The sequence below is a fragment of the Oryctolagus cuniculus genome, chromosome 2 (assembly GCF_964237555.1).
Source record: "Oryctolagus cuniculus chromosome 2, mOryCun1.1, whole genome shotgun sequence".
Taxonomy (NCBI): Eukaryota; Metazoa; Chordata; class Mammalia; order Lagomorpha; family Leporidae; genus Oryctolagus; species Oryctolagus cuniculus.
In genome coordinates this window covers 43,309,230-43,330,830 of record NC_091433.1, presented here as the reverse complement: position 1 = coordinate 43,330,830, position 21,601 = coordinate 43,309,230, and the positions used below count along the sequence as shown (strand labels likewise).

The 21,601-nt window shown below is 47.0% G+C and overlaps 2 protein-coding genes, 1 long non-coding RNA gene and 1 other non-coding gene across 4 annotated transcripts in view; 2 read left to right on the top strand and 2 right to left on the bottom strand.

Moving 5' to 3' along the window:
- Window positions 1-1,765, bottom strand: part of LOC127490253 (uncharacterized) — a 32,889-nt gene extending 31,124 nt beyond the window's left edge. The window contains exon 1 of the long non-coding RNA XR_007918095.2: window positions 126-1,765. This is a non-coding gene — a long non-coding RNA (uncharacterized lncRNA). The remainder of the gene's footprint in view (window positions 1-125) is intronic.
- The window catches only part of XKR6 (XK related 6), a 333,364-nt gene extending 330,250 nt beyond the window's left edge, over window positions 1-3,114 (bottom strand). Inside the window, exon 1 of the mRNA XM_002709441.5 lies at window positions 1,801-3,114. Within this exon, the coding sequence (XP_002709487.2) occupies window positions 1,801-2,561 (761 nt within the window). The 5' untranslated portion in view covers window positions 2,562-3,114. The remainder of the gene's footprint in view (window positions 1-1,800) is intronic.
- Window positions 3,115-10,564: 7,450 nt separating this feature from the next.
- On the top strand, window positions 10,565-10,703 carry LOC127490453 (small nucleolar RNA SNORA7). Its single transcript, XR_007918402.2, has one exon. It is a non-coding gene; the product is annotated as a small nucleolar RNA SNORA7 (small nucleolar RNA).
- Window positions 10,682-11,232, top strand: LOC100346519 (large ribosomal subunit protein eL32-like). The gene has a single exon (XM_051842521.2). It carries the CDS (start codon window positions 10,774-10,776, stop codon window positions 11,164-11,166), a length of 393 nt encoding a protein of 130 aa, XP_051698481.2. The 5' UTR covers window positions 10,682-10,773; the 3' UTR covers window positions 11,167-11,232.
- The last annotated feature ends 10,369 nt before the right edge of the window (window positions 11,233-21,601 follow it).

Here is a 21,601-nt window from a genome sequence, read left to right as displayed (position 1 = left end):
CTGCAAGAAATCGAAAAAAAGGATCCCCAATTTCAAACATGCTACCTTTGATTCAGCATGGATTTGGGGTGTTTGGGCCTTTTTTTAAAAATTTCAAATCCAAAACATTACAAAACTGTATTTACTTCCAAATTATATTCATAACAGGTAAAAGTTAGTCATCACTTTTTCTATTTTATCTTCCCTCTTCTTATAAATATATCAGCAGGAAACAAATTATCTGCAGACAAATGCAGCCAGAGAAAAGGGCTGCAAACAACCTAGGGACACCAGCACAGCCCCGGGAGAACCAGCAGAATCCAGACCCACCCTCCCTTCCCGCTCCAGAATCTGCATGTAAATTCTGCAGGACAAAGTTCTGGAATTCACTCTCCAGGTAACTTCATTCCTTTCCATTCTTCCCTTTATTTAAAATTCTGAACAGAGATCAGGACACACCATTCAAAAGACAATGAATTCAATTTCAGCTAACCAGGGTCTACCTCAGCCACCTGAAATATACAGTGCCTAAAATCCCCCCCGGGGTGTAGGAACCTGAGCCTAGCTTAGGGATCCAAAATGAGTTGCCTAAAATCTAGTAGGTTTAAGAACCTGAATCTATCTCGGTGACCTGAAATACTGAGTGCATCACATCTCCAAGGGATGGCAGTCTGGGAAAATGTCTTCTCCCAGAAGCCTTGTACCTGAAGAGCTCTCCCCTGTGTCATTTACCTTCGGTAAGATTTTTCCTCCTGCAAATGCTCTCACCTAAACTTACGATTCCCACCATGCTCTCAAGCTGCTGTAAGTCGCAGGCTGCAAATGTACTAAGGTTTTAACGAGCTCGTTCCCTGGGTTTAGCAGGTGAAGTAGGCAGTCAGAGCTCCTGGCAAAAAGAGCATCTGCAAGTGGTTTTCCAGGGATCACTTCGCAGAAGAGAAACATCGCCAAAGAGGAAAGGGCTGCAAAGCCAACATCAATACTCCTCATACCCAGAAGTCAGACACCGGCCTGGCAACCCGAACAGTGACCCAAGCGTCCAGGGGACTGATTTTCTGGACGTGAGAGGGAACACCGAACGCTTCCGCTCGTCACACACTACCCGATTTTTACCCGTCACTGAGCAAAGGGCACGTCTAATCCAGCAAAACCAAAAACAAAAAGTCCTTTCCCTCAAGGAGGGCAGCGGCCGGGAGTCCCTGGCAGGGGCTGGGATTGCAGGAGGGGGAGGGGGCGTGGAATAAAGGAGAGGCAGCGGGGGTTCTTCCACTGGGCCCCCACACAAGCCACTGCGGCGAGAAAACGAGGGGGACAGGGGACGATGTTTCGCTGGGGGACAAAACCGAGTGAAACCGGCTCCAGGAAGGCACGCACACACGCGCGCGCGCGCACACACACACACACACACACACCCGCGGAGCCCTGCGCGCCAGGACGCGAACCCGGGTGCAGAGAGAAAGCGCTAGCGGCTGGTTACCTTGGGATGGAAGGCAAGGGGACAACAGGGATACAGAGTTCTGCAGAGGAGGAGGGGAGAGGAGGAGGAGGCAGGGTCTCCGCTAAGTGCGAAACCAGGGATGAAGACAGGCAAACAGCAGGACCCAGGCCTCTCCGGGCCAAAAAGGCGTGGCCAGGAATCCAGATCAAACGCTGGTCTTTCTGAGACGCCAGGGCAAGTGCACGGCCATCCCTCCTGCCAGCCCCCGGCAGGCCCGTCCAAGGGCCACCCCGCGAAGCACCTGGAGGCCCGAGGGGCCCTCCGCAGGGCCGCCGGCCCGCGCCCACCCCTGCCCCTGCCCCCACCCCCCGCAGTGCTCTTACCTCCACACCTGCCCCATCTGCAGCAGGTGGATGACCGACTGCCAGATCCACACGGAGAGGCGGCACAGGCGCTGCGCCCCCGGCGTGGCCGAGCCCCCAGCGCCAGGGCCGCCGCGGGCCGCGCCGTGGCCGTAGCCGGCCCCCATCATGGGGGGGCCCCGGCTGCTGAGCCCCTCCACGGCGCCCAGCCCGCCGCCCGTGTAGTCCTGCACGAACCAGCGGAAGCTCAGGCTCTGCACCAGCAGCGACGGCACCAGCACGAAGAAGAGGGTCAGCCCGAAGTAGCCGTAGTCCCCCTTGCGGTAGTAGTCGAGGGCCAGCCACAGGTCGGTGCCCACGTCCCCGAAGAAGACCAGCAGCGCCAGCACGATCCACAGGCAGTCGAGCCACGGCCGCTCCACCTGCGGCGGCGGCGGTTGCGGCCGCGCGGCCGAGGGCGTCGGGGGTTGGCGGCCGGCGGCCGCGGGCGGCTGCAGCGGCTGGTCCCCCCCGTCGGCGGCGGCGGCGCTGCGGCGCGGCTTCTTGCCCAGGAGGGAGCGCAGGCAGGCGGAGCGGCAGCCCCAGTAGCACGAGGAGGTGTTGCAGCAGTGGCAGATGTGCAGCGAGCTGCTCTCGCCGGGCTCGCTGCCGTCGCCGCCGCCGCCGCAGCCGCCTCCCCCGGGCTCCCCGTCCTCCTCGCCGCCGCTGCCCACCGCCTCGTCCAGGTTGTGCAGCTGGGCGAAGCCCACCCCCACGCCACCGCCATCGGATTTCGCCGCCATCTTGACTCTCTTCCCAGCTCCGGAGGTTGGGGGGGGAGGGACGGGTAGGGGGGAAGAAGGCAGGGAACGGGGAGGGGGGGAAACGAATGGAGAGGAAGGGGGGCGGGGAAGAAGCGGGGGAGCAAACGAACGAGGGGGGAGTGGGCCAGGGAACCCCCTCCGCTTCCGGGTAGTTGGCGTCACTTCCGGGCGAGCCCCCCAATCGCACGGCGCCCGCTTCTCCCCAGCCCTACCCTCCCGGCCAAGATGGCCGCCCTCCTGTGCCTCAGCTGCTGGGCGGGGGACCGGGGGGTTCTCCCCGCCAGGGCTCCCCTTCCCCTCTTCCGTTGACCCCGAAACCCATCAGGTTGACCCCTCGGCGTTTCAGAATCCCGCTGGGCCGAGTGAGGCGGTCCAAAGTGATCCCTGGAGGGGGCAGTGCCAGACGTTTTGGGGTCCCCTTCCTCAGCGTCGCAGCTCACAGCTTTCCTCCTGGAGAAACGCCCCCTAACACCCTCCCGGCTGCTGGCGGAGGGGCGGGACCTCTGAGGGAAGGGGCGGAGCCAGTGCAAAGCAGGTGATTATGTGTCACTTCCGGGAGATAGGATGACCTCATTGTGTAGTTAGACTCTTCCCCCCCCCCCCATCAAAATGGCTGTGTCTCACCTCTTTGGCTGTGTCTTTTATTTTTTATTTTAAGTTTCACTCTTACTGTTTTCTCCTTTTGAGGGGCTCTAAGAATTACTTAAGTCAGTCTGGATTCCCACAGATAACTGATTCTCCCTTCTAATTAGACACCTCTCCTCATAGATTACCTCTGTAGACCCCTGATTTTCTTGTCACTGACAACTTTCCCATCTTTTGGAATAAAGTTTGCACCATTCCCTTTTAAAAACTCCAGGCAAAAATCAGTCAGAAATCAGTCTGGTTGTGTCTTGCATATAGGAGTGAGGATTGAAATGAGATCTGATGACCTTGAATGTAGTTCCTGCACTGTTGAAATAAATGTCTACCACCTGTGTTCTTGAAGTGTGCAGTTTTCAAATTTCTTGACCTTTCTTTGGAAAATTCAGAACCTGCATGGATCAGGCTATTCAAATGTGTGAAGATTGCCTTTTAGAATTTTTCTGGTGCTAACGCTGTGTGGGTAAACGTGGCTTTAAATGAGTGAAAATGTTATCAATGTGCTATGTCATTAAAGTAGGTGCAGGCTACACTACACAGCTAACAAATTACAGAAGTGAAGCAGCACTGAATGGATTTGAATTATAATGACCTCCCAGAGAAAGTCTATTTGAAACCAGATAGAGCAAGCTGTGTGGTTACAACTGTCGCTAATCAGAGGAAACAAACAGCTTGAAGTTAAAAACAAGAAAGGAAAAAAAAAAAAAAAAAACAGATTTTTCTCACTGACCTCCCCACATTTTTTAACTTACTTTTCTGATTCTGTCTACTTCTTTCAGTAAAATCTTCTAATAAATGCCAATAACGTTCTTTTGACTGTTAGAAGAACAAATTAGGTAATATTTGCAGGACATTGAGGCTCTGTGGAAGCAGAGTGACTTTGACAACTTTAATGGTTGCTTTGACGCGTCTGATATTTAGCCCTGTAGCACCTGGTGAAGTTTTAGAGTGGCAGGGCAAGGTGGAGACACCACGTTAGAGAATGTGCTCTTTCATGGGTATATGTGCCAAGGTAAGACCTATAAACACTTTAGTCATGGAGAATTCTTATGCTGGACATTTGAAGAGGAGAAACAGTGATCTCAAAATCTACTTTTGGCAACTAGTCACATTGTATTTAATACTATGATTTAATTCCTACCCTGATGGTAGTAAAACACATCAAGCAGGTAAGGATTATTTCAACATATGTATAGGATTCTGTTTCTTTACTGAATTTGAATAGATAACACCTCAGATGGCACAAGTGTAGAGTGGGACTCCCTGGGTTTGGATCCCGGTTGCACTAAAAGAAAACTATGAATATTGGAGCAAGAGAAACTCTTTAAACTTCAGTTTCTTTTTTCAAGTAATGGGGATAATAGCAGTGCCTTCTTTGAAAAGTTGCTGGGTGTATTAAAGGTAAAAATCTATTCCAGGTTATCAATGTGATACCTGCTAGGTAGCAAGTACTAAATATTTAATAGCTGCTATAATTATTATTCCTAGTGTTATTATTGTTATGTTTGCATAATACCAACATATATGTACTTAAATTACATCACTGAGTAGATTTGTTATCGCTAATAAGAGAAAGCAGGTTGAAATACTACTAGGAAATAGGTATAATTAATTTGTACTTTTAAGTATACTTTATTAAGTAGTGAGGCTACAGAATGAGATAGAAAAGCAAGTAGTAATGGCATATTTATGATTCATATTTCTGGTTGCCTTGAAATAGCATAACCTAGTGAAATTAGCTAAGTAAATTACACTCACCATACAAATTGATAAATGAGATTGAGTCCAAAGTATCACAATTGAAATTTTGAGAAGATATGTAAGATTCACAGACTGTCAAGTGCTTTCAACTTCACATTACCATTTCAGCAATTTTATTCTTCTGTCTTCTTTAAAAAGGCATATATTGAAGAACCCAAAAGTTCTAAAATTAAAATCAGGTACGGACGGTGCCACGGCTCAATAGGCTAATCCTCCACCTGCGGCGCCGGCACACTGGGTTCTAGTCCCGGTCAGGGTTCCGGATTCTTTCCCGGTTGCTCCTCTTCCAGACCAGTTCTCTGCTGTGGCCTGGGAAGGCAGTGGAGGATGGCCCAAGCACTTGGGCCCTGCACCCCATGGGAGACCAGGAGAAGCACCTGGCTCCTGCCTTCGGATCAGCGCGGTGCGCCGGCCGTGGCAGCCATTGGAGGGTGAACCAACAGCAAAAGGAAGACCTTTCTCTCTGTCTCTCTCTCTCACTATCCACTCTGCCTGTCAAAAAAAAATCAGGTACAATGATCATAAACCTGTCAATAAGACTCATTGAAAGGTTAGCAAAAGTTTGGACTGTGCTACGTGTGGTATTTATTTTTACCTAGAACAGTACTGCAAGTAAGTGCTCCAAGTAAACCCAGCACTTAGCACAATGCTGAACACATAGTGGGCACTCAATAAATACTGATTGAGGGAGTGAGTTAATTAAATTAATTTTCCAGATAACTGGTATTTACCCTTTCCAGTGCCAAAAATGTATTTTACATTTTGCAGTGTAAGTCTTCACAAAACTCAATGCCATATTGCAGAGGTACCTCAAAACTTTAGTCAAGGTCCGGCACCTGTGACATGAGCATCCCATTTGAACATCAATTCAAGTCCCAGCTGCTCCACCTCCATCCAGCTCCCTGCTAATGTGACTGGGAAAGCAGAAGATGGCCCACGTGCTTGGGCCTCTGCCACTGAGGAGATCTGGATGGACTTCCTGGCTCCCAGCTCCTGCTTCAGCCTGGCCCAGCCCTGCCATTGCAGCCATTTGGGGAGTGAACTGGCAGATGGAAGACTCCATCTCTCTCTCTCTCCCTCTCTCACTGTAACTCTGCTTTACAAATAGAGCCTTAACAAAGAGAAACTTTAGTTAAACAGAGGAGGAAAATAAATTTTAAAAAAATGCATTGCTCACTGGTCTGCTTTCTGTACATCAAGCAGACAGTTAATCTTTTGTTTTCAATATTCACTTATTTGAGAGGCAGAGTGACAGAGATTTTCCATCTGCTAGTTCACTCCCCTAATTGCTGCAACTGCCAGAGCTGGGCCAGGCTGAAGTCAAGAGCCAGGAACTCCATTCTGGTCTCCGGTGCCGGTGGGGGTGGCAGGGACCCAAGTACTTGAGTCATCTCCTACTGCCTTCCCAGGTGCATTAACAGGAAGCTGGATCTGAAGTGGAGCAGCCAGGACTCCAACCAAACTGGCATTCTGAGATGGAATGCTGGCATCAGGAGCAGAGGCCTAACCTGCTTCCCTACAGTCAGTCTTTTCTGAACTTTTTCTTCACACTCTGAGCTAGAGGGAGCCTCATGCGACAGGCTCTGATTATCTATGTGCCTGCCCCCACCTGCTGGGCACCTTTGTTGGTAAAGATTTATTTATTTATTTGAAAGGCAGAGTTACAGAGAGACAGGAGCAGAGAGAGAGAGAGAGAGAGAGAGAGAGAAGTCTTCCATCCTCTGGTTTACTCCCCAAGTGGCCGCAATGGCCAGAGCTATGCCAATCCAAAGCTAGGAGCCCGGAGCTTCTTCCAGGTCTCCCACACAGGTGCAGGACCCCAAGGACTTGGGTTATCTTCCACTGCTTTCCCAGGACATGGCAGAGAGCTGGATCAGAAGTGGAGCAGCCAGGACTCAAACTGGCACCCATATGGGATGCTGGCACTGCAGGTGGCAGCTTTACCCACTACACCATTACACCACTACACCGGCCCCTGTGGGAATTTTTTAAAATAAATTTCTGCTTTGGCTAGTTCAATCAATTAACAACTTTGGTCCCTTTACTTCCACTCCAATATAGCTGAGAAGCCAAATTACAAAGCATGTTGGAAGTACATGTAAATAAAACCAAATAGATTTTTAGGGCCTTTTCTATGAGTAAAGTAAGACAGCTCTAACATAATTTTAGTTCTTTAGGAGTATTGGGGGGAGGGGGTTTATTCCTAACTTTCCGAAGTTGGGGCTGGTATTGTGGTACAGCAGGTTAAGCCGCTGCCTGTGACACTGGCATTCCATATCTGAACGTGAGTTCAAACCCTGGCTGCTCCGCTTCCAATACAGCTCCCTGCTAATGCACCTGGGAAAGCAGCAGCAGATGGCCCAAGTACTTGGACCTCTGCACCCACCTGGCAGACCTGGACGGAGTTCCAGACTCCTGGGTTTGGCTCAGCCCCAACCGTGGTGGTCATTTGGGGGGGGGTGTAAACCAGCAGGTGGAAAGGTGGAAGACCTCTTCCACTCTTTCTTTCCCTCTGTCACTCTGTCCTTCAAATAAATAAAATCTTTTTTAAAGGGTAAATTTATTTATGAAGCACTCTCCAAAATATTCTTTTTAATCTTACGACATTCAAAAGCAACATGAGGATTAGTATCCCCCCCCCTTTTTTTTTAATTATTAAAACAGCCTCATGTGTGGCAAATAACTTACCAAGAGTCATCCCTGGAGAGGCAGGGCTGCCATCAGGATCCAATTCCAAATCCTGTGCCACCTACTCTACCACCAGCCTGGGCCAGCCAGCTACAGACACCTCTAAATGAAGTCAGTGTTATGGTGCTAGTCTCAAGAGGACCCTTCTCACCATGCAGATGTGCGTCTGGGAGACAGAACACTTGAATTCCAATACGGGAATAAGCCTGCACAAGAGCACTGTCAAAGGGCTTTCTCATACATTCTTCACAAGGTTTCCCTAATTGGAGCCTGGGTAAAGCTTCAAAACAGTAGGTGAATGTCATCCTCATCACTTCTATGCCCTGTGTCTTACTGAGTTCTATAGAAATAGGACTTCTTTGAGTACTGTGGAGTAAGCTCATAGAATCCATTATTCCTAGAAGTTATGCTGCTGTATTTGATGTTAAGAATTCAAGTACTAGTAAGCACTCTCTTACAGTGTTGCCAGTGGTACAAAATGGTACAATCTACAAAAGGAAATCTGACACAATCAAAACACAAATGCAATTATCCTCTGAGGCAGCAGTCCCTCTTATGGGAATTTACTCTGCAAATAAGTATGCATGTGTCAGGAATTACATGTGTGCAAGGATGCTCATTGTAGCATTATTTATAAATGGGGGGAAATACCCAAATGTCAGCCTAATGGGGGAACTTCCATATGCAGAACACAACCTCATGAGGTTGGAAAATGGTAGTTTTCATTTTAAGGATATAGAAAGATTTGCAGTATGCTTTGTTAAAAGGAGCAAGGTGAAAAACAATAGTGCATGCTATGTTTTCTGTTAATAAGGGGGAAATGGCAAGTTATTCTATTCCTATTTGCTTATATTTGCATACAACAGCTCTGAAAAGAGACCCCAGAAACAAAGTGATCTCCTATAAGGTGGTGGTAGAGAAATGGTGTGAATAGGGGTGGCAGGGATGGGATGGGAGAAGCATAATAAATGTTCAGGGAAGTAGAGGGGAAATGTACGCACCATGCAGTGTTGTAGCAGTAGCTGGGAACAAAAGGGTAGGTCCATCTATATTCCCTAACAGTTTAACCCACTGAGTAGAATTTTGTTATCATTTTTGTTTATTAAGATATAGTCACATGAGGGACTGGCGCTATGGTGTAGCGGGTAAAAGCTGTCAGCTGCAGTGCCGGCATCCAATATGGGCACCAATTGAGTCCCCGCTGCTCCACTTCCCATCCTGCTCTCTGCTATGGCCTGAGAAAACAGTAAAGGATGGCCTAAGTCCTTGGGCCCCTGCAACCCTTGTGGGAGACCTGGAAGAAGCTCCTGGCTCCTGGCTTCAGATCAGCGCAGCTCCAGCCATTGCGGCCATTTGGGGAGTGAACCAGCAGATGGAAGACCTCTCTCTCTCTCTCTCTCTCACTCTCTCTCTCTCTTTCTCTCTCTGCCTCTCCTTCTCTCTCTGTGTAACTCTTTCAAATCGTAGAGGAAATACTGCTGCAACCAGAGACAAAGAAAGAAAAGCGAACCCCTCCTCCTAACACAAACCTTGAAAAGTGGCTGCACGCAATTAACTAGTGAAGCAGCTGCCCACTGCGATCTTGTCTAGGGAGGGAAGACGTCCTAAGTTCTGCTTCTGTAGACTCCAGTCATAAATCTGTCCTAATAAATCTGCCCCTGGTATCTCTTCTACAAACATACCAGGCCCACCGACCATCGGAAGTGTGGTCCTAAGTCACGTAGGCTGCAATTTAAACCGACCGATGCTGTACCAGCTAAGGTGTGATGCTGATGAACCTATAAATGTTGTAAGAAACTTGGAATTGTCGCTCAGTTCTCAGGAAATGATTCCAGCTGAGCCTGCTGGCATAATAAACTGCTTGATCCTCCACTGTCTCTGGTGCCTTTTTGAGTAGAGGGAGCTTTCTCATCCCAGGTTTCTGTAACAAAATAAAAGAAATAAATCTTTAAAAAAAAAAAAAGATATAGTCATAGGAGGCCAGTGTTCTGGCATCCCAGTTCAAGTTCCAGCTGCTCAGCTTCCTGTACAGCTTTCTGCCAATGTACCTGGGAAAGCACTGGAAGATGACCCAAGTCCTTGGGCCCTTGCCACCTGTGTGAGAGACCAGGAAACCTGGTCTAACCCATGGATAGAAGATATCTCTCTCCACTCCTCTACTCTCTCCCCCTTCCCAATCTCTCTGATGTTCTGCCTTTCAAATAAATAAATCCTTTTTTTGAAAAAAAATATTTACAGCTGTGTATTTATTTGAAAGGCAGAGATCTCTGTAACTCTGCCTTTCAAATACAATAAATAAATCTTTAAAAAGGAAAGAGAAAGAGAAAGAGAAAGAGAAAGAGAAAGAGAGGAAGGAAGGAAGGAAGGAAGGAAGGAAGGAAGGAAGGAAGGAAGGAAGGAAGGAAGGAAGGAAAGAAGGCAGGCAGAGAAACAGAGAAAGAGCTTCTGCCCACTGGTTCTCTCCCTAAATGCCTACAACAGCCAGAGCCAAGAGCCCAGAACTCCATTTGGTTTCTGATGTGGTTGGCAGTGGCCCAAATATTTGAAGCATCCCCACCTGCTGCCTCCCAAGGTGGGCACTAACAGGTGCTGAGTCAGAAGCAGAGTAACCAGGTAGTTCAATATGAGATTCAAGAACCCCAAGCAATGACTTAGCCACTGCACCCCACTCCTGCCCCTGTGAGTTGATTTAAATAAACCCTTCTTGAGCTTCCTTATATTTTTATCCACTGTATTGTCTAAGTAAAGACAATGAACTTCATGAGCTAATTTCCCAAAGAACATAGTACAGTGTAACTTCACACTACATATGCTTAGCTTACAGGAAATCAACTGTTCATGGGCAACCAAAAGAAAATAAGGAGCAAGCGATTACAAATGAAAGCCTATGAGACCTCCCGGGATCGTGTCTGGAGAGTGGCCCGTCTTCTGCCAGCTTCAGAAGCAGGAGGGAAAGCAAGGCTGCAGAGGCACCCATTCCATTCCCAGCTTGTTCAGTAGCTGGTGATTGGAAGACCCTCTGCACCAGGACCGGCCCAGCAGGAGAGGCCATCTTTGGGAGTCTAAGCTAACTTGGGTCTGCTGCTTCCTTAAAGGCATCATGGCCGCCCTCGGATCCCTGGTGAAGCCCAAGATGGTCAAAAAGAGGACCAAGAAGTTCATCTTCCACCAGTCCGACCGATATGTCAAGATTAAGCGTCACCGGCAGAAACCCAGAGGTATTAACAACAGGGTGCGGAGAAGATTCAAGGGCCAGATCTTGATGCCCAACACTGGTTATGGGAGCAACAAGAAAACCAAGCACATGCTGCCCAGTGGCTTCCGGAAGTTCCTGGTCCACAACCTCAGGGAGCTGGAGGTGCTGCTGATGTGCAACAAATCGTATTGTGCAGAGGTTGCTCACAATGTTTCCTCCAAGAACCGCAAAGCCATTGTGAAGAGAACGGCCCTGCTGGCCATCAGTCACCAACCCCAACGCCAGGCTGCGCAGTGAAGAAAATGAGTAGACAGCTCGGGTGCACATTTTATTTGTGTTTAAATAAAACCTTGAAAACTGGGAAAGAAGGAAGGGAGGAAGAAAAGAAAGAAGGGGGGAGGGAGGGGAGAGAGAGGGAGGGAGGGAAGAAGGAAAGCCTATGGTCCATTTTGGATAATGAGCTTTCAGTTTATGCCCTTGAGGTTGTGAGTGAGTGGGAAGTGGAAATATGCTACTTACTCAGAACTCTGTTCTTTTTGCAAGGCAAAGTGTGATTCTAGAATTAAAGATCTGTCTTTAGACCTGTATTAAAGACCTGGCCGTTTAGGTTAAGCCAAAGATACAAAATTTGATCAGATGCTAACTAGTTGGTCTTTGGCAAAATGATACAACGTCTCAAAATGCAAGGAAAAGTTTGGGAATACCCAGTTCTTATGGGTAGTTCTAACCTTAGAGCCTACATTTCCATCAACACCCACCAGGAATGTGAACCCCCACAGTGGTGTCTCCTTAAGTTTTAGATACTAGTCTCCTAATTAGCATATTTCAGAACTGTCAAAAACAATTCAATAAGTCTAAGTATGGAAGCTGGAACAAAAGTGGACACGTAGGTGCTCTGAGCTGACTGATTAACTGGTGTCTATTATAAACCAATATTTTTTAGTTCTATATTTATTTAGTGGAGACAGGGAGAAGCTAATTTTCTTTTGACAAAAATAATTTTCTTTTTTTTTAACTTTTTTTTTTGACAGGCAGAGTGGACAGTGAGAGAGAGAGAGAGAGAGAGAGAGACAGAGAGAAAGGTCTTCCTTTACCGTTGGTTCACCCTCCAATGGCCAATGGCCAATGGCCGCTGCAGCTGGCGCACCACTCTGATCCGAAGCCAGGAGCCAGGTGCTTACTCCTGGTCTCCAATGCGGGTGCAGGGCCCAAGCACTTGGGCTATCCTCCACTGCACTCCCGGGGCCACAGCAGAGAGCTGGCCTGGAAGAGGGGCAACCAGGACAGAATCCGGTGCCCCGACCAGTACTAGAACCTGGTGTGCCGGCACTGCAGGCGGAGGATTAGCCTATTGAGCTGCGGCGCCAGCCAAAAATCATATTCTGAAACATTATTTTTTTTCTAACCCAAACAGAATCAGCTGTCTTTTTAAAATTGGTTTGAGGAACTGGCGCTGTGGCAGAGTGGGTAAAGCCCATATGGGTGAAAGTTGGAGTCCTGGCTGCTCCACTTCCAATCCAGCTCTCTGCTATGACCTTTGAAAACAGTAGAAGGTGGCCCAACTGCTTGGTCCCCTGCATCTGCGTGGGAGACCCAGAAGAAGCTCCAGGCTCATGGCTTCAGATTTGCCCAGCTCCAGCCATTGTGGCCATTTGGGGAGTGAACCAGTGGATAGAAGACATCTCTCTCTCTTCCCTTCTACCTCTGTAACTGTGGAGAGCAACTCGGACTAGACTGTTACTGGAATTAAGACTTATTCTATACATCTGCTCTCCCACAATATGGCGCTGGGAGAGGAGTAAACAGCTTCTACGCAGCTGCCTCTCGCCAACTTGAGTGATGACCTGCAGGAGCTGATCCTGCTCCTGATTGGAGGAGAGCAGCATACTCAGCGTGTGGGTAGCAGAGTTGGGATTGGTAGAAGAGGACTATAAAGGAGGAGAGAGACAACATGCACAAGGAACACCTGAGGAACATCTGAGCAGCCCCCGAGAGAGCCGGCCGGCGGTGTGCCGCTCCCCCGTGGAATTGGGGAAAGTGGCAGGGGGAACCGCCCTTCCGCGGAGGTGGAAGGGTCGGTAGCCAACCCAGGAAGAACCAGCAGCAAACCCGGGAAGGGCTGAGCAGACGAAAGAACAGCGCAGGGTCCTGTGTCGTTCCTCCGTGAAGAGGGGGAGCGACATAATGGTGCCGTGACTCAGATAGGAAACCTAGGCAGGGTTTAGTGTCGTTCCTCCACGAAGAGGGGGAGCGACAGTAACTCTGTCTTTCAAATAAGTAATTAAATCATTTTTATAAAAAGAAAGTTTTAAAAACATTGGTTTAATAGTTTCTTCTTTTATATGTTTTTTTCTCTCATCAGCTATATATTATGATTTTCTAAACTAAAGCACTTTGTAGAAGTATATGTAAGGGTTTAAAACTTAGATAATAAAATGTCACTCCTTCCAAATAATCATTACTATATAACACATCATTTGTTTGTAAAATTTCAGTAGAATACCAGTATCACTTATTTTTTATTATTGTATTTTTGTGTTTTTTGAGAGGCAGAGACAGAGAGGACTGGTTCACCTCCCAAATGCCTGTAACAACTGGGCCTGGGGCAGGCCAGAGCCAGGAGCAGGCACTCCATGCCGGTCTCATCACCCCTGCCTCCCAGGGGCTACAGAACAGGAAAGTGCAGTCAGGAACACAGCTGCAGTTGAACCCAGTCAATCTGATAGGAAACTTCAGCATCTAATCACTAGACCAAACACTGCCTCCTCAGCTTTCAGTTGGTTATAATCACAAAATCTTTGTAAGGAAACCTCAACCAAATACATCTGCCCAATTAGAATTTCTGTCTCAGTTCCAAGGCACTATGTACTTTGGCACTTGCAGTATAGACAGGCTGCTAAGATGACGCACGAGTCCCCTCCTGGTCTTCAGACCTTTGTGTAAGGCCCTCCCCTTTAGTGTAAACGCGACCTGTGACTTGATTCTAACCCACAAATTTGGCCGAGGTGAGGGGATGTCACTCTTCGGATTAGGTTACATTACACAAGACTTCATTTTAGTAGACTGGATCTAGAGAAATCTCCCTGTGCTCTAAAGGAGGTGGCCACGTGGGAAGGAAAACTGCAGGCAAACCCCAGGACTAGGAGCAGCCTCCGTCCAACAGCCAGCAAACAGCTGGACACCTTGAGTGACATATCCATAGCAATCTGAAAGAGCATGGAAGTGGAGTCTCCCCCAGTAGCGACTCCAGGGAACGTAAGCCAGGCAAACACCTTCATTTCAACCATTCGGGATGCTGAGCAGAGGGCCCAGCCAAGTTATGCCTGAACTCCTGCCCCACAGCATCTAGGAGATAATGAATGTGCACTGTCTTAAGCTGCTTAAAATTTGTAGTAATCTGTTCCAGGTTAACTGCAAACTAATATACCACGTAAACAGAATTCACATTTTGCCAGTTATTTGGAGTTGTATGAAAATGGACCTAATTGGCACCGTATTTCTAATTGATTCAAATATTATCTTGTCTCTACAGACTGATTTCTCCCTCCCCTTCCCATAGCTGCCCATCTGACCTGCCCCTGCATCCAGTGTCTGGAGCCAGAAAGACGAATGAGGGGGCTCTTGTCACAGTCTGGATGAGCTCCCCAGGGTCTTAGGCACACAGTGGCTTCTGGGAGGGAGAAGAGGTGGCAGATGCAACAAATCACTGAGATGCTTGTTTTATATTCTGAAAAAAGCATTACCTTTGTGAACCCATAGCATTGCACACTCAGAATTGAGGCTCATCATGATGATCCCAAGGCAGGACTGACAGGCAGTAAAGAAATACTGAGTAAAATATAGGAGATTCAACAGCATTTTTGATGTTCTAGTTCTTTTTTTTAAAAGATTTATTTTATTTATTTGAAAGGCAGAGTCACAGAGAGGCAGAGACAGAGAGAAAGAGAGGTCTTCCATATGCTGGTTCACTACCCAAATGGCTGCAATGGACAGAGCTGGGCCAATCCAAAGCCAGGAGCCTGGAGCTTCTTCTAGGTCTCCCAGAGGGTGCAGGGGCCCAAGAAGTTGGGCCATCTTCCACTGCTTTCCCAGGCCATAGCAGAGAGCTGCATTGGAAGAAGAGTAGCTGGGACACATACTGGTGCCCAAATGGGATGCCGGTGCTATAGGCAGAGGCTTAGCCTACTGCACCACAGCGCTATGCCACAGCACCAGCCCCAGTGTTCCAGTTCTTAAGATACGATGTGTTGGCCGGCGCTGCGGCTCAATAGGCTAATCCTCCACCTGCGGTGCCGGCACCCCGGATTCTAGTCCTCGTTGGGGCACCGGATTCTGTCCTGGTCACTCCTCTTCCAGCCTAGCTCTCTGCTGTGGTCTGGGAGTGCAGTGGAGGATGGCCCAGGTCCTTGGGCCCTGCACTGGCATGGGAGACCAGGAGAAGCACCTGGCTCCTGGCTTCGGATCAGTGCAGTACGCTGGCCACAGCACGCCAGCTGCAGCGGCCATTAGGGGATGAACCAACGGAAAAAGGAAGACCTTTCTCTCTGTCTCTCTCTCTCTCTCACTGTCCACTCTGCCTGTCAAAAAAAAAAAAAAAAGATAGGATGTGGATTCATGGATTTTCTTTTCATACTTATGCTTTATAATTCATGTGTGTGTACATATATATATATAGAGAGAGAGAGTCTCTGTGCAGATCTTATAGTGCAAAATTTTAATAAACCTTAAGTTCAACCTAAAGTACTTAGATTTTAAGTACTTATATAGTCTGGAAATACTGTGTACAGGAAAAAGGTTGTGCCATTTGAGCAAGTGGGATGTCAGATGTGTCACCAGCTTATCACAAATCCCAAAGATTTAATTCATTGATGAGACTGTTGTTGCCATCCCTCTTTTGCAGCATAGGTATAATGAAGAAAAGGAGAATAAAGAGCAAAACCAACCAGGATGAGAGGACAGAAAAGGAAAAGCCAACTGAGAAATTCCTTCCTGGAATGCTAAACAAGGGACAAGAGAGATCTTAGAGGAAGAAAGGCCAAGGCCGGTGGGAGGAACAGACAAGAGAGAAAAAAAATGCAGATCTACACATACCATAGACAGAAATAATCCACACACTGCATGCAAATCGGGTACAGCGGAGCTGAGTCAAGCACAGAACCGGCATCCGGGGCCCACACATGAGCTCTTTTAGACACAGTGGCCGTAGAGCACCAGCACAGCGATTGGCGGTCTCCCGGTTCTGCTGGGTGGGCACAGAACGCCTCCATTTGCCACGTGTTCAACCCATAACCATTGGGCAAGGCAAGCTGCAGGCAAGATACAAGGCTCAATAAGCCCCAGCCTGGTCTCGCAGGGATTCTCAGGTTAGAGAAGAGGCAGAAGAGAGGCACGAAACACAGCCTTCTGAGTCAGGTGGTCGCCGTGGGTGGTGTCCAGCGTTGAGTGGAGCAGGCAGATGTGATTTGTTTGGTCAGTACAGTGTGTGTGTGTGTGTGTGTGTGTGTGAATCTGAAAACCTTGCAGCACCCTCCATCTGAGTTCCCAGCATTCCTGAAAGTCTCGCCATAACAGTTTCACCCATTCACCTACCTGCTTGGTTCTAAAAGGCATTGGTGTTTACCTACCCTCGTGTAAGTGTATAAATTTGTTTCTTGAATTTCATCATTCTTCTATCACTTTCTTGGATAACAGCAGTTACCATGATGATATTCCTGACTAGATCAAACAACCTTCTTCAAAATAACAGGTGCCTCCTCCCATTTTCTTTGCATTCTCTTTTCTAACCCTGTATTTGTCTTAGTTCCCAGAACTACGCCCTAGACTGAGAGTTTTAATGATTTTTCAAGAATAATACCTAAATCTTTTTCTTGATCTGCGTGCTAGAGGATTATCTTCTGCCCAGACACATCACTGGACTGGGCTCTTTGCTCCCCAATTAATTATTAGTTTGTCTACATTAAAATTACACTTGCTACCTGCTGATAAAATCACAAAAGTCTTAAAGCCTTTTCCATTGCTCGCTGTTTATTGTTGGTCTACTCTGCCGTCTATCAGCAGAATCAGCTGCAAACTGGAGGATTTGGTTTCTGATTCCTTCTCCCAAGTCTCTTCTCATTAGTGGAACCTCTTTGTGAAGTGTGCATCTGTGTATATGCACACACACACACATCTGGAGCCTTCAAAAAGTTCGTGAAAAATTCTTATTTTAAAAGAACTGCATGGGGCTAGCACTGTGGCGCAACGGGTTAACGCCCTGGCCTGAAGCGCCGGCATCCCATGTGGGTGCTGGTTCGAGTCCCGGCTGCTCCACTTCCCATCAAGCTCTCTGCTGTGGTCTGGGATAGCAGTAGAAGATGGTCCAAGTCCTTGGGCTCCTGCACCTGTGTGGGAGACCGGGAGGAAGCTCCTGGCTCCTGGCTTCGGATCAGCACAGCTCCAGCCATTGCAGTCAATTGGGGAGTGAACCAGCAGATGGAAGACCTCCCTCTCTCTCTCTCTGCCTCTCCTCTTTCTGTGTAACTCTGACTTTCAAGTAGAATAAATAAATCTTTAAAAAAAAAAAAAGAACTGTATGGATTTTTAAAAAAAATTTGCACCAAAATAAACAACTTTTAGCTCAAATTTCCATGAACTTTTTAAAGTGTCTTCTCTGTGTGTGTTCTGTGTGTGTGTGTGTGTGTGTGTCTATATTTTGAACACTTAAGACAAGAATAAAAGTCAGGCATTTGGCACAGCAATGAAGTTGCCTCTTGGGATGCCCACAGCCCACATCGGAGTGCCTGGTTTCAGTCCTGGCTACTCTGCTACTGATTCAGATTCCTGCAAATGCACACCCTGGAAGACAGCAGGTGATGGTTCACGTCCTTGGATCCCTGCCACTCATGTGGGAGACATGGGTTGAATTCTGGGTTCTTGGCTTCAGTCTGGTCCTACCCTCGCTTTTTATGGGCATTTGGGGAGTGAAGCAGTGGATGGAAGATCTCTTTCTGTCTCTTTGCTTTTCAAATGAAATGGAAAAAAAAGTAAATAAACTTTGGTTTTAAATCAATCTAACCAACTACCCTTCCTGGAAATAATAAATATGTGAAAAATTGATGAGGTGATTTTGAACAACCTCACAATGTGTCATAAAATAGCGGGTTCTAAGAAGACACATAAAAAGATAATAACAAGGAGAAATAAAAACAGATCCCTACAACTATAAGATATCAAGATCAACATGCAGAGAAAAACCAATTTGAGTAGTAAGTTTGAATCATACAGCTCAAATTTAGGTATGGAAGAAATCAGGTATCGTTGGATGTTTGGGTAAACAAATGAATTTCTGTGCCAAGCCTAAGGCTTTCTGATGCTTTGCATCACTGCTGGGGTATCAGGATGCATTCACAAGGCAAGCTGGCTCTACTGCTCATGCCCCAGGCAGAACACAACCCCAGCAGCACACTGTGGCCCTCGGTAGTGCCAGAGAGGCCTCCGCCTTCCAACACCCTAATCTTGCTTCTGTCATGCAGATGGGAGATTGGCCTTCTGGGTTTGGGGAAGACCAAACCCCACACTTGCTATAGTCCTTCAGACATTCATCTTCTTGAAACAAAAGCCCAGAAGTGCAGTGGATTCCTCCCTATTCCTGTCTGCAGCAAGCTTCCTGTGGGAATGAAGCACTTGCTTGCATTGAAAGAAGCAAAAACACATAGAAAAAAATTAGTTTCAAACTACTATGCGGGTACAGATGATGAATATGATTACACACACCACCAGGGTTGTGTTTTCCTTAACTCCAGCATTCTGAGTTTCATTCAGCACGAGTTGGTGTTTTGTAATTGTATTTATTTTCCATCAAGAATGACAGGGTCTTATACAAGCAGAATATGCTATTCACAAATATCACAACAAGTGTTCACTGAGAATCTAAATTAAACTTTACACTGGGGACTCACACACTGAAATATTTCCTCACGTTGGGACGTAATGCACAGAAATTAAACACTATTGCATGTGAATGTCTCATTTACTTGAAAATTGTTTTTCCTGATTTTTTAAAAAGGTATACATGTTCTTGATTAAAAACTTGAAAAACATAAATGGAAACCATTGATATCTCGACTACCCAGAAATAGTCCACGAAGTTTCAGATCCCTGTTATACATGTAATATTATATCTAGTTGTTCACTTATTTATTCATTGAGCATGTATTAGATGTTTACTATATGTAAGAACTGTTTACAAAGTTCTGCAAATTTTCTTGCAGCTTAAGCTGTTTCAACGACCCCCAGATAATGGTGGTTGGACAAGTAAATACTTGAACCATTGGGGGTACATACTGGAGGTCTAGAACAGCCCATGGGGAGACCGGTGATCCCAGGAGCTCAGGAAGCATTGCCATGAAGCATCATATTCTGTGTCTGGTCACAAAATAATAAAAATAATAGTAATAATTATTATTATAATAGTTTCCATAGATAGTAATATCAAGGATGCTGGAGCCAGGATTCCTGGGTTTGAATGCTGATTCTACCTCCAATTCCCATCCCACGACCTGTGTGAGCTTGGACCAGTTACTCAGCCTTTCTTTGCTACATTTTCTTTAACAAAATGCAGTGACAGCAACTGCCTTGACACAGGTTTTTATAAGTATTAAATAAGTTGATGCAGGTGTTTTAGAATGATGCATAGAGCATAATAAGCATAAGAGAAGTATCTGCTATCATCTCACTCTAATTTTGAAGTATCATGCCACAAATGTCCTGAAACATATGCATAACTTTCATCTTTTTTTTTTTAAAGATTTATATACTTATTTAAAAAGCAGAGTTACAGAGAGGCAGAGGGAGAGAGAGAGAGACAGAGAGAGACAGAGAGAGGTCTTCCATCCACTGGCCCATCCCCTAAATGGCCACAACTGCCAGAGTTGTGCCCATCCAAAGCCAGGAGCCAGGAGCTTCCTCTGGGTCTCCCACGCAGGTTCAGGGGCCCAAGCATCTGAACCATCCTCTACTGCTTTCCTAGGCCATTATCAGGGAGCTGGATGGGAAGTAGAGCAGCTGGAACATGAACCAGTGCTCATATGGGATGCCAGCATTGCAGGCAGTGGCTTTACCTACTACGCAACAATGCCAGCCCTGGAACACATTGATTCTAATTCCAGGTGTCCTCTCTTAGGCCAGTCAATTCTGGTTTGAGCACAGCGGGGTTGAGTGGGGTCAGAACATAGCAAGGCAGCTCCAGGAAGTTTGAGGTTCTAAGGGAAGGGGAGGCTAGGCAGAAAATCCTGTAGAAATCAGAATAAGGCAGGAGCCATTGGCATAGCTATTAAGCTGCCTGCTTCTCCTATCAGAGTGCCCGAGTTCAAGTCCCAGCTGTACTTCGGATTCCAGCTTCCTGCTAATATATACCCTGGGAAGCAGCAGGTAATGGCTCAAGTACCTGGGCCTCTGCCACCCAAATTGAGTTTCTGGCTCCTGGCTTCAATCTGGTCCAGTCCTGGTTGTTGCAGAATCTGGGGAGTGAACCAGCAGATGGAAAACAGCTCACTCACTCTTTCTCTCTGCCTTTCAAATAAATAAAAATCATTTTTAGATGCACAACAGATTTGTCATGTGGATACACAGTTGTGGTTCAACTGATAACAGCATCTAACACTCTGTCGCTCCCCCTCTTCGTGGAGGAACGACACAGGACCCTGCGCTGTTCTTTCGTCTGCTCGGCCCTCCCCGGGTTTGCTGCTGGTTCTTCCCGGGTTGGCTACTGTCCCTTCCACCTCCGTGGAAGGGCAGTTCCCCCTGGCCACATTCCCCACTTCCACAGGGGAGCGGCACACCGCCGGCCGGCTCTCTCGGGGGCTGCACAGGTGTTCCCCTTAGATGTTCCCCTTAGATGTTCCTGGTGCATGCCGTCTCTCTCCTCCTTTATAGTCCTCTTCCACCAATCCCAACTCGGCTGCCCACACGCCGAGTACGCTGCTCTCCTCCAATCAGGAGCAAGTCCTACAGTTTATTGGTTGAACTGGAGGCAGCTGCGTAGAAGCTGTTTTCTTCTCTCCCAGCGCCATATTGTGGGAGAGCAGATGCACAGAATAAGTCTTAATTCCAGTAACTTAGTCTAGTCCGGGTTGCTCCCCACACACTCTAATTTTAAAAAGTGATAAAATAGACCCTCAATCCGCTTCCAATCCAGCTTCCTGCTATTGTGCTCCCTGGGAGGCAGTGGTGATAGCGCCAAGACTTGGGTCTCTGCCACCCATGTGGGAGATCTGTATGGAGTCCCTGGCTCCTGACTTTGTCCTGGCCCAGCCTAGACAATTGTGGGCATTTGGGGAATAAGCCAGTGGATGGGCAATCTCTTTCTTCCTTTCTCTTTCTCTCTCCCTTTCAGATTAAATGATAATAAATAACTTTTTAAAAATAGACTTTTAACTTACTTAAATGCGCTTAACATAGCAGCCAAATGGCTTTATAAATGTTTATTTCAAACTGCTGAGATTCTGTTTTCTGAAGTGGTAGCATTTCCCCGAGGAGGGGAGAGTTAATATGTGAGCTACTGTTTTTTTCTGAAGGCTAGAAATCAGAAGTTACTTCAATGTTCTGGATTGTTACATGAAAATACGAAAGCTATCATCAATCACTGCTAGTGCTCACATTAAACATTTTAAATAAAAGTACAAATCATGTGGAATATAACGTCCCTGGCTCAATTAATACTTTAAAAAATATTTATTTATTTGTTCACTCCCCA